This window comes from Prionailurus viverrinus, chromosome E2 (genome assembly GCF_022837055.1).
Source record: "Prionailurus viverrinus isolate Anna chromosome E2, UM_Priviv_1.0, whole genome shotgun sequence".
In the NCBI taxonomy this organism is placed as follows: Eukaryota; Metazoa; Chordata; class Mammalia; order Carnivora; family Felidae; genus Prionailurus; species Prionailurus viverrinus.
In genome coordinates this window covers 3,737,977-3,750,535 of record NC_062575.1, presented here as the reverse complement: position 1 = coordinate 3,750,535, position 12,559 = coordinate 3,737,977, and the positions used below count along the sequence as shown (strand labels likewise).

Sequence of the window (12,559 nt, the reverse complement as noted above, 5' to 3'; positions counted from 1 at the left end):
GTACATGGGTCCATAACAGGCAAGGCCACATGGCTGTTGACTAATGGTCCAATGGAGAAGAACCTCTGTCTCTATGGCACCATCTTACATTCTGCCCCAGAGCCTTCCACTTGGTTGTGGGATCTGGTTTGAATAAGGATTTGAGCCCATCAGACATTGGTCAAGGAAAACACTCACTTCTCATGGGAAACTTAAACAGGACGTTTGGTCTCCTTCAGACCCCACCCAAGAGCTATCCAGAGCTAAGTTCTTTAGGAAGGAACCATTACTTGTGAGGCAATAGATGTAGAAATTCTCTGACAAGGAACTCTTACCTCATACTTCCTGATGATTTATCTTACTGTTTTATGAGGATCTGTCATTCTGCTAATGTGCCCCAACAAGAGACTAACTGGGCTGAGGTTCTGACAGAATCATGGCCCCCAGAGACACCATCCATCTCTGTCTCGGTGAGTCCTGTAATGCAACTGGGTCAGGGGGGGAAGATGTCCCAAAACTGTCCATGTCCTCTTACTATGAGGACTCAGTGACTTTAGTGGCTGCCAAGGAGATTCTGGCCTCCTTAGTAGAGAGTTGGGCCTTGTTCAGATGTCTGTAACTGTGTCTGCTCAAGTCCAAGTGGCTTGTGGGGCCTGTTCAACCCACATCATGCTGTCTAGAGATCCATGGTGGGTCCAGAGTTCCTATAGATGAGAGCCTTGTGGCCTGGAATCTAGGAGGTAAAACTAAAAGATGAACCTTAAAACTATCCTTTCTGTGGGGGGAAAAAATTGACACCCTGCATGTCATTAGTCAGCATGAATTGGAACAAGGACTACTGTTGAAACTGGAAAACTGATCTTTTGTGAATCTTTCTCTTCCAGTGCTCTGTCTGAGCCAGAAGCTTTGGGCACAGGAAGGTAAGTGTTCCCCTAAATCTTTCCCAGACACCTTCTACTTTGGAACAGAAGGGTTGAAAAGACAGTCAAAAGCCCAAATGAATTCCAATTTTATTCCCCATTTAAGCCATCTCTGCTGTGCCCCCCTCTCCAGACCCCTCAAAAGCATCATACTCAGCCCTGGGTTTAGTGATTGCTTCCATGAGGCTGTCTGTTCCATATCTAAGACATGTATTTCACTGAATGTTCACAACTGCAAGGGTGAGGAAGTTGGGAGCCATCAGTGATTGCCCAATATCTGTTCCTATGTCAGACCTACTTGTTTTCACAACCTGATTCTCTCCACTCTCTCCACTTTGCTTCACTCAGCAAGATGTTGCCTTAGTCCTTCCCTCCTGTGCAGTCTGTGTACTAGTATGAAATAGCTCTCAATTACAACTGTATATTCAGTCACCTCTGTTACTGCCTTGGATGGAATCCCATATCTATCCATGTCTTTTCTCTTCCAGTTCATTCTAAAGACTGTAGTCTGAATTACTTGTGTGTTTAAAACACAAGTATGTTTACCACCTTCATAGAACCCATCAGGGGTCTAACTTCAGATAAACCTACTGACATGGCCATGGCCGTGGCTCCCTAGCTGTGCTGGGCTGCTTCTGCTCCCCCAAGCCCATTTTCCATTCTCCCACCGAGTCTCTGCTCCTCAGTCACTCTGACCTTGTTTTCATGTGTCCCATACTTATTTGTACTTTATTATCCAGGACCTTCTCCTGTTGTTCCTGTGATCCACAATGCTCCTAACCTGTCTGTCCACATCGCCTAGGCTACTCATCCTCATGTATCAGCTGAACTCTCACATCTGTTATCAGATTTCCAAGATCTGTGTCTCTGTACTGCAGACTGTATGTCATGACCTGTGATTATATACTTGCCTATTTTTTTAATGTTTATTTTTGAGAGAGAAACAGAGCACAATGGGAGAGGAGCAGAGAGACAGGGAGACACAGAATCAGAAGCCTCCAGGCTCTGGGCTGTCAGCACAGAGCCCGACACAGGGCTTGAACTCACAGACTGCGAGATCGTGACCTGAGCTGAAGTCGGAGGCTCAACCAACTGAACCACCCAGGTGGCCCTACACTTGTCTATTTTTTTTTTAATTTTTTTTCAACGTTTATTTATTTTTGGCACAGAGAGAGACAGAGCATGAACGGGGGAGGGGCAGAGAGAGAGGGAGACACAGAATCGGAAACAGGCTCCAGGCTCTGAGCCATCAGCCCAGAGCCCGACGCGGGGGTCGAACTCACGGACCGCGAGATCGTGACCTGGCTGAAGTCGGACACTTAACCGACTGCGCCACCCAGGCGCCCCGAACACTTGTCTATTTTTAAAAGTAGTACCTGACACTTCCCATATTATCATTCCCCTAAAGGTCTTAACCAGGTTGTTTAGGTCAGGGTTTCCCAACCTCAGTCCTATTGACAGTTGGGAGCAGGTGTTGTTTGGAGGGAAGTCCTGTGCATTGTAAGATCCCTGGCCTTTACCCAGAAGATGCCAACAGTCCTTCTGCCCCCATGTGACAACCAAAAATGTCCCTAGGCATTACTGAATTGTCCCCTGGGAGGCAAAATTGCCTCCTGTTGAGAACCACTGGTTTAGGTCATTATATTAAATAAACATTGTATCTGCATTAATGGAGATATCCATGATCTCTTCATCTGTTTTGGAAGAACAAAAGCATGGAGGTATTGGTGAGCGAATACTATTAAATAAAAGGAAGTCCTGCAATTTTTGGTAAATACAGTCAACACCTTCCACAGCCACCTGTAGCAAGTTGGTCTTCCTTCACAGCAATCCTCATGAGAATGGCAAATCCCCTTTCTACCCTCCACCCCCCACACCTCCTCACAGAGCTGCAGTTGAGCACACCACTATCAGATCTAAAAGAGATGATACATCTTGATAAAGGAACCAGCAGGGTTGGAGTTGTTCATGAGGGTTGCCATGGCAACGGAACACCAAACAGACTTTGTGGCAGACTAGTGGTTGCTAAGGGCTGTGGGAAGGTAGAGTGGGGAGTGACCTCTTGGTGTATACAGGGTCTCCTTTGGGGTGATAAAAATGCAAGAAGATGGAGGTGATGATTGGACAACATTGTGAATGCGCCAAATGCCACAGAATCATACACTTTAAAAATGGTTAATTGTATGTTATGTGAACTTCACCTCAAAAAGAAAATGAACATGTGAAAAGGAAGGGGTTCAGTTCCTCAAAAGGCTAAACAGAATTATCATGTGATCTAGCAATTCCACTCCTACATATACAACCAAAGGAATTGAAAACAGGAACTTGAACAGAGATTTGTACACCAATGGTCACAGCAGCATTATTCACAATAGCAAAAGATAGAAACAATCCAAATCTTCATTGGCATGAGTGGATAATCAAAATGTGGTCTACACATACAAGGGAATATGACTTAGCCATCAAAAAGAAGGGTATTCTGACACGTGGTACACATGCATGAACCTCGAAGATATTATGATAAGTGCAATACACCAGACATGGAAAAACAAATACTGTATTTGATACGGGGTACCTTAAATGGGCAAATTCATAGACAGGAAGTAGATCAGATGTGGAAAGAGGAATGGGGAGTTATTGCCTAATAGTTACAGAGTTTCTGTTTGGAGTCATGAAAAAATTCTGAAAATAGAGGTCATGGTTGTGCAATATGATGAATGTAATTAATTCCATTGAACTGTACACTTAAAAAATGGTCGAGGGGCACCTGGGTGGCCCCGTGCATTGAACAGCTGACTCGATTTCAGCTCAGGTCATGATCCAAGGGTCATGGGATTGAGCCCCGGGTTGGGCTCCATGATGAGCATGAAGCCTCCTTGAGATTCTCTTTCTCTCTGCTCTGCCCCTCTGCCCCACTCGTGCTCTCACTTTCTCTAAAATAAAAAAAAAATTAATTATTGAAATGGTGAATTTTATGTTATATATATTTTACTACAATTGAAATATGCCAAAAAAAAAAAAAGAAAAGATTTTAAAAAGAAAGGAATCCTGGGTCTTTCAGACCTTAACTTATTTGCATTTCCCCCACAGAGAAGAAAAGCACTATAGTTTCTCCATGGCCGGCACCTAACTCTGGGCTCTATTTTCTTCCAGGGTATTTTCCCATTCCTATTATATCTGCCACACCTGGTTCTGTGATTCCCTGGAATGAGTCTGTGAAGATCCTGTGTTGGGGGACTCCTGAGTCTTACTTGTACCAACTGGAAATCCTGAGAAACCCCACATTTGAGGTGGTAGAGAAGAAATTGGGATTTCAGGAGAAGGCTGAATTCCTCATTAGCCACATGAATACCAACACTGCAGGGCATTATCAGTGCCAATATAGAAAAGAGTACAAATTATCGGAGCACAGCAAAACCCTGGAGCTGGTGGTGACAGGTGAGGACACATCCAGCGTCTCCAGCCCTTGGGTGTTGTTTCTTTCTTATTCTTTCAAAGGCTTTACTTTTAGAACAGTTTGGGTTTACAGAAAAGTTGAGAAGATAAGACAAAGGCATTCCCATAGACCTGTCACCCACTCTCCCCTGCTGTTAACATCTTCCATTAGTACGGACTTTTCTTCCTATTAATGAATCAATATGGATAACGTAGCATGCACTGAAGTCCGCAGTTTATTTAGATTTCCTTAGCTTTTATCCAGAGTCCATCTGTCCCAGGATCCTATCCCACGCTGCATAGAGTTATCATGTCTGCTTAGGTTCCCCTTGGATGTGGAAGTTTTAAGGAGTGCCGGTCAGGTATTTTGCAGAATGTCCCAATATTGGAAGTTGTCTGGAAGTTGCTGGGGTCATTGGATCACTGTGAGGGAGACCACAGAAGCACAGTGACATTTTCACCACATCACACTGAGGGTACATACCATGCAAATGAATATGGCTGTTGATGCTGAGATTGAGCACCTGGCTGAGGTGGCATAGGCAGGTTTCTCTCCCAACCCTTTCCATATGGAAGGAAATCATTATATGCAGCCTGTACCTGAGGCAGGTGAGATAGTTATGCTCCCTATGCTCCCTGCATGAATCCAGCCCTTGGTTTTAAGCCCTCTCTCTCTTCAAGGTGGCTTGACCCTGTGCTTCTAGAAGCATCTTTTTTCTAGAAGAGTCCACCCTGAATTTCTACCTGCTGACATTCTTTTTACATAATGTCGACTCTCTCTGTCCCTGACATAGCTCCTCAAATTCTTTGGATACTATCCGCCCTTTTCCTTAACATGTGGCTTGTGATATTGTGATTTATAGTAAGAACTATATATATGGTCTTCATTCCTGTTCCTGGCACAGAGCTCCTAAATCCCTTGGAATTTCCTGAGTTATATGAATGACAAAGATGTTTTAATATTCCTAACAACCCCCTTTTGACCACTCCTGAAGTTATGTCAAAGAGATAACTTTTGGACTACCTCCAAGGAGAGGAGAGGGGCTGGAGATTGAATCAATCACCAATGGCCAAAGGTTCAATCAATCATGCCTATGTAATGAAGCCTCCATAAGAACCCAAAAGGAGAGAATCCAGGTTGGGAAGCACAAGGAGGTACTGGTAGAGCAGGGCACAAGGATATGGCACCTGGGCCTTATTTATCTCTCCCATTTGGCTGTCCCTGATTTCATCCTTTAGAATAAACCAGTGATATAGTGGGTAAACTGATTTCCTGAGTTCTATAAGCCATTCTAGCAAATTAAGTGAACCCAAGGAAGGAGTTCTGGGAACTTCTGATTTATAGCCATTCCGTCAGAAGCACAGGTGACAGCAAGGGCTTGTGATTGGCATCTGAAGTGGGGGTGGTCGCATAGGACTGAGCTCCTAACCTATGGGATCTGACATTATCTCCAGGGAGATAATGTCAGAATTAAGTTGAATTATGGGATGCCCAGTGGGTGTCTCAGAATTTCCTGTGGTGTGGGGGAAAGCCCCACAGGTTGTAATTGGGAACAGAATCATGTGGGTCTTGTGGCTTTAGAAACAAGATCTCTATCTCTTGAAAATGGTATCTCACCCAAGTCTCACAGGCTGCTTGTTTGCTCAGCCCCGTCTGCAATAATTTGGGACAGAGTATATGTCCTGGGGTAGGAAAATGGGAAGTTCCCACCTCCCATTCCTTTGAATCAAGGAATATCAGCATCTTGCCTTCCCTTAGGATGGACCCAACATGAGTGTTGAGGATAAAGGGAAAAGGATGAAAAATCTTGCTAATAGCTCACTCTCTTTTCTTTAAGGCTTGTACGACAAACCCTCCCTCTCAGCAGTGCAGGGCATGGTGGTGATGCTGGGAGAGAATATTTCCCTGCAGTGCAGCTCAACAGACATCCCATTTGATAGATTTTCACTGACAAAAGAAGGAGGAGCCGCCCTGTCACAGCACCAAAATGGGGTACACCAAGGCAACTTTATTCTAGGCCCTGTGAACCACAACTTCTCAGGGAACTACAGGTGCTATGGTTGGTACAGTGGCAGCCCTTATGTGTGGTCAGCCCCCAGTGATGCCCTGGGGCTTGTGGTCACAGGTAGGTGCACCCCAGTCCAGCCCTGAATCCTCCTCTTGGGGCCTTGGCATTAGGCAGGAATATGGAAGGTACACTGAGAAAAAACAGTGGGGTAGTAGAGGGCCATTAAGCAGAGGACTGTGAAGAGAAAAAGACTTTCATCCACACCCCATTCAACATTCACATCCTCTCCGAGAGTTCTGTAGACAGTGCCCTTTAAAAACGTGGTCTGGGGGCACTTGGGTGGCTCAGTCAGTTGAGCATCTGACTTCGGCTCAGGTCATGATCTCACAGTTCATGAGTTTGAGCTCCGAGTCTGGCTCTGTGCTGACATCTCAGAGCCTGGAGCCTGCTAAGGATTCTGTGTCTCCCTCTCTCTCTTTCTGCCCCTCTCCCGCTCATGCCCTGTCTCTCTCTCTCTCTCTCTCTCTCTCTCAAAAATAAATAAACATTAAAGAACAATTAAAAAAAAAACATGTGGTCTGTTGAGAATGGAGAGTCCAACGTTTAGAATCATGTTAAGGGGTGTGGTTGAGACATAGATCCCAGACACCACCTTAGACTGACCCACTTCTCTTTTTTCATATGCTTAGCTGCATCTGGGAACCCTTAAACTGACCTTCAGTACTAGACTCCACTCTGAGTGATTGGCTAGAGACTCTAGCATAAGCCCAATTATTATACTGTTTGCATCACTCAGCTCAGCGAGAGAAGACAAGTTCGAGCAAAAGAAAGTAACTGCTGACCGCTGAGTGAGGTGACCGCTGAGTGAGCTGACTGCATTCATCTCCTGTGGCCACTTTGTCCGATCACTCCACAAGCTGAGCAGATACAGTAGTCATGGCTCTGTAAGATCATACAGGCTAGAGTGCTCTTTTCATTTAACAGTGCATGGATAGTTGGGCGTCGATGGAGGAGGAGTGAATCTATTAGTCTTTTTCTTTAGAGTAGATAGTCACCTTGTCTTGTTTTAAAAATCATCTGTCCCAGTGTCGGGATGATACTATCTTGTATTATCTTCTAATCTGAAAATCCAAATCCGTTTGAAATTAATTTCTGTATTTATTAATGTCTATTTATTTTTGAGAGAGGGAGAGGGAGAGCACGAGAGGGGGAGGGGCAGAGAGAGAAGGGGACAGAGGATTTGAAGCAGACCCTGCTCTGACAGTGGGGCTTGAACTCACGAACCATGAAATCATGACCTGAGCTAAAGTCGGACTTAACCGACTGAGCCACCCAGGTGCCCCTAATTTCTGTATTTTAACCAGAGAGAGTTACTACAATTTATGAGCATTGTAATCTCACAGTACTTTATTAATTCCTGGCACATAGGCCTATGAAGCCCATATAACAAATGAAGAAAATTTTTTTAAAGTTTCAGAGAACAGCAATGTCTAGTGAACAGTCACACAAGAGTGTAGATAAATTTTACCAAAGATTATCTGAAGACATTCTCCTAGCTACTTCCCAGATACCAACCATACCATATCCTTTGTCACGCATGGAAGAGGAACACAAATTGTTATGTGGGGTGAGGAAAGTGTAGAGAAAATGTACTATTCTGAATACATGAATGTGTTGCAAGGCTGTGGGTTTTTAAATTTAATTTATTTATTTAAATTCAAGGTAGTTAACATACATTGTAGTCTTGGCTTCAGGAGTAGAACCCAATGATTCATCACTTACATATGATACCCAATACTCATCCCAACAAGCGTTCTCCTTAATGTCTATCACCCATTTGGCTCACCACCCCGCCCCACAACCTCCTCTCCAGCAACACTCAGGTTGTTCTCTGTATCTAAGAGTCTCTTATAGTTTGCCTCCTCTCTGTTTTTATCTTATTTTTCCTTTCCTTCCTATATGTTCATCTTTTGTGTTTCTTAAATTCCATATATGAATGAAATCATACGATATTTGTCTTTCTCTGATGGACTCATTCGCTTAGCATAATACACTTTGGTTGGATCTATGTTGTTGCAAATGGCAAGATTTCATTCTTTTTTATCACTGAGTAATATTCTATTGTATATATATACACCACATCTTTGTATCCATTCACCAGTCAATGGGCATTTGGGCTCTTTCCATACTTTGGCTATTATTGATTGTGCTTCTATAAACATTGGGGTGCATGTAGAGGATATAGCTCAGGAGCAGAACATTTGACTGCAAGGCTTTGACTAGACTTTGAGGGAAATTACTACATGAAGAGGGATTCAAGAGCCAACACAACATCCCCATAATCACCTCCTTTCCTGTTCACAAGATGCCCCTTGGATCCAGGCTCACAGACTAAGTATGGCACTCGTGAATGCATGAGCTTATTGAGGGTGGGGGTTTAGTGGAAGCACAAACAGGGAAATGAGCTCCTTTTCAGGGCTCTGTGTTGGGATGAAATGGAACATGACCAATGATTGCTCATCTCCTTTGAATTATGTCCACAGATATAATGAACCAAGATTACACAATGGAGAATTTGATCCGAATGGGCGTGGCAGGACTGGTCCTTGTGGCTCTCTTGGCCATAGTCATTGGAAATTGGCACAGCCATAAGGTTCCAAACAAGGAAGACTGGCCAGATTTTCCTGAACTGAGCCGGAGTAAACACAAATGTCAGACTGGACCTTTGGACAAAGCCTTAAGAGACACCAGGTAGCCACCTGTCACTGAAAGAGAAATGAGTCAGCACTTGTGGAGCCCTGGGAGAACATAAGGGAGAAAGAGGCACTGACAATTTTGGATCCATTTTCAAACCAATCCAATCGTATTTTCTTATATGTATCTAATACAGTTGTACACCACTTTTCTAGATTTGGTGATAAAATCCTCGGTACAGTCTTGTCTGTGATAAAAATTATTCAAAGTATTCCTAGTTCTCAATCCTGATTTTTTTTCCAGCCTCTACAGAAGGTCTGGCTCAAGACTTTAATCTGTCTTGAATTTATCAGCCAAACCAGGTACCCTTACATCCTCCTAGGTAAGACCTTAACATTCAGAATGACATTAATTATTAATACCACCAATTAATTATTAATACTGTCCGTTCAACATACCATATTTCCCATGACATGAGTGCTTCTAGTTTTCCCTACGATGACATTTGTGTATTAACACATGCTTTCCCTGTTGTTAAAAAGACTTTCCTGTTCTTATGAAACTAACATTTCAAGATGTCTCATGCCTCCAATGCAAAGTTGATAGACTTGTGAAAACAGCCCCAACAAGCATCTCCTCTGGGTTATCTCAGTCCTTTGAGCTGCCTAGTCTATCGAATCATCTCTTTGTAGTATCTATCGTGAGGTATGCAAAACATAAAATACTGGAAATATTTATTCAGATTATGAACAAATAAGTTGATGAAGGACATGTTAGATATTGGGCCAGATAAAACCACGAGGAAGTGCCACAGTTTCAGAGGAAGGCTAATCAGAGACTTTACATCAGAGCCAGGATTTGGACCTGAGAGATGCAATGAGATTTGATTCCACAGAGAGATAGGATCAACTTCACACACTTGGTTGTGTCCACACCAGGGCCTTGTGTGGAAAAGCATACTGTAAACCGGGGAATAAAAAGACCCTCCCCTCCTAGAAAAAGACTGGTAGCCATGATGACAAAAAGCCACAGGAACCAGTTTTTCACCCATCAGCAATGACCACTCCCCTCAATGAAAAACGCCCTAGTGATTCAACCTATCAGCTCCTTGCTTCTAAATGTCAGCCAATCAGAAACGGATTTACTTCAGTAACTGCACCTGTGAGTGACAGCCAACCCTTCAGAAGGGAAACAAAAATAATATAAAAACAGGGAGGGGGACAAAACATAAGAGACTCTTAAATACAGAGAAGGAAGAGTTACTGGAGGGATTGTGGGAGCAGGGATGGGCTAAATAAGTAAGGGGCATTAAGGAATCTACTCCTGAAATCATTGTTTCACTACATGCTAACTAATTTGGATGTAAATTTTAAAAAATAAAAAATAAAATAAAATAAAGTCCCCCTTCAATAAACATCTTTTACAGATGATGCCAATCCACAAGAGGCCCTGAGAATCCATATTTCCCAAAAACCCTGTAGGCTCTGCTCAGAGACTCAGAAGCTTCATGTCTAGCCAGCATAACTCTCTTAACAGAGTAAAAATAAATTCTGCTTTGCCTTTTTTATTCCAGGCACTGAATGGTGGGTGCATTTACCTTTGATACTTCATATATTGGGCTGATTTAGCTTAAATGGAAGGCATGGCTTGGGGAAAAGAGTGTGAGGACTTATATTCCATGACCTTCACCTCTATGTTGGGCTTTTTGTTAGTCATTTCATTTACAAAAGCTTACTACAGCCCTGTGAATTTTATTTTAATCAATCCATGTGTCACGTGAACAAACAGAGGCTTAGAAATGATATGATTTGAAGGGCGCCTGGCCGGCTCAGCAGTGGAGTGTGCGACACTTGATCTCAGGGTTGTGAGTTTGAGCCCCATATTGGGTGTAGAGATTACTTAAAAATGAAACGTACTGCACACTACTGAACTGTATACTTAGACTTGGTGAAGATGGTGAATTTCATGTTATGTATTTTTTTTGCTACAATAAAAAAGTAGTTAAAATGGTAAAATTTGGTTATGTATATCTTACCACAATTTGCAAAAAGTTGACCCATAAATGACCAGCAATAAAATATTGCAAACTTCGTGAAGAAACAAAGAACCCTCAACATATAAGGGGAGAACTAGCACACCAAAACACTTGAGATATAGAACTGTCATTATGCATGTGTAAATTATTAAAATAGTAAGTAGAGAGGAAACCCATCAGGAAACTGAGGCTAGACCCATTCTCTAAAGTCCAGATCCCACCCCAACTAGGGCCATGCCATGGAGATGTTAGCCTGATCCTCTCTGGTGCCAGCAGGTTGACTTCAATCCCAGGGAGTTCCCGCCAACTTTGAAAATAATTTCAAAGGAACATGTTATCAGGCAACCAGCCTCTTGAAGAGAATCTAGAAATCTCTGAAGCAAGGGGTAGCAGAACTTTCACAATTCCAAGAGAACTACTTCTCTACCCCTGGTCACTTTGTCCCCAAAGGATGACCACCTCTTTCCTGACGCAGGGACCCATTCATCAGGAGCCTTACCTTCATGCTATGGATGGACTTTAGGCTGACAATGATGAGCAAATTAAGGTGTATCATGGAAGAGAGGTGAGACAAGATGCCCTCTTGGCCTAGAGACATCTTTGTCATCTACAGATGAGCCTGCCTCATTGTCTCCTGTGGGCTAGCAACCACTGCCCTCCCTCTCCCATGCTTTGGTATCTAAACGTTTCCACAAGCCAAGAGTGACGTAAAAACAAAAAACCCATAGCACATAGCCAGGTTTCTCACATGCATAGGCTGTGTCCTCTCTCTAGAAATGTGGTCAATGTAAACATTCTGGTAGGTGGCCCTTGGTCCCCACCCACTGCTTCTTCTGCACTCATTCTTCCTGTAAGTCTATCGAGGCTAAGTTCCCTAAATGATGCAACACAGGAAGTCAGCTGGAAGAAGCCCCCAACTGTGTCCTTGGCGAATCCTCTATGGGAAGACAAGACAGTGGCAATCCAGTACATGACCTTTTCACAGGGAGAGGAGAGCTACCGATTGTAGGTCAGAATCTGCCCAAGAATGGATGTGGGAGCTACCATCTCAATCAACAGTGATCATCTCGCTTGATCTTTTCTTTACCCAAGAGAAAGATGTTATAGGCACATGAGGACAGTGCCTTTCCTCCAAACGTTATAAGGATATTTTGGTGGAGACCATCTAGACAGGGGAGCATGGGTGAACGTTGGCTGGCTAGAGAAGAGGGGTCCTGGAATTTGGAGCTGAGGACTGGAGGCCACAGAAAAGAATGGAATAGAAATCCTGTCATTTGCAACCACAGGAATGAACCCAGAGGACAGCATGCTAAGTGAGATAAGTCAGACACACAAGGACAAACACTACTGACACCACTTATATGAGGGTGAAACTGTCCTACATTTTGACTTAGGTGTCGGTTACATGACCGTATACATTTATCACAACTCATACAGAACTGAACAGGAAAAGAGTGGATTTTGCTATATATAAATAAGAAAGTGAA

The 12,559-nt window shown here is 43.4% G+C and overlaps 1 protein-coding gene across 2 annotated transcripts; it reads left to right on the top strand.

Moving 5' to 3' along the window:
* The first annotated feature begins 351 nt into the window (after window positions 1-351).
* On the top strand, window positions 352-10,327 carry FCAR (Fc alpha receptor). 2 transcript variants are annotated; one of them, XM_047836411.1, is made up of 6 exons: window positions 352-449; window positions 864-899; window positions 4,053-4,337; window positions 6,173-6,460; window positions 8,887-9,094; window positions 9,976-10,327. In XM_047836411.1, the coding sequence occupies exons 1-6, from the start codon at window positions 416-418 to the stop codon at window positions 10,031-10,033; spliced, it is 909 nt and encodes a 302-aa protein (XP_047692367.1). In that variant the 5' UTR covers window positions 352-415; the 3' UTR covers window positions 10,034-10,327. The 2 variants fall into 2 exon arrangements, with proteins under 2 accessions (XP_047692367.1, XP_047692366.1); XM_047836410.1 differs by lacking the exon at window positions 9,976-10,327 and having other exon boundaries at window positions 8,887-9,280.
* Window positions 10,328-12,559: the final 2,232 nt, after the last annotated feature.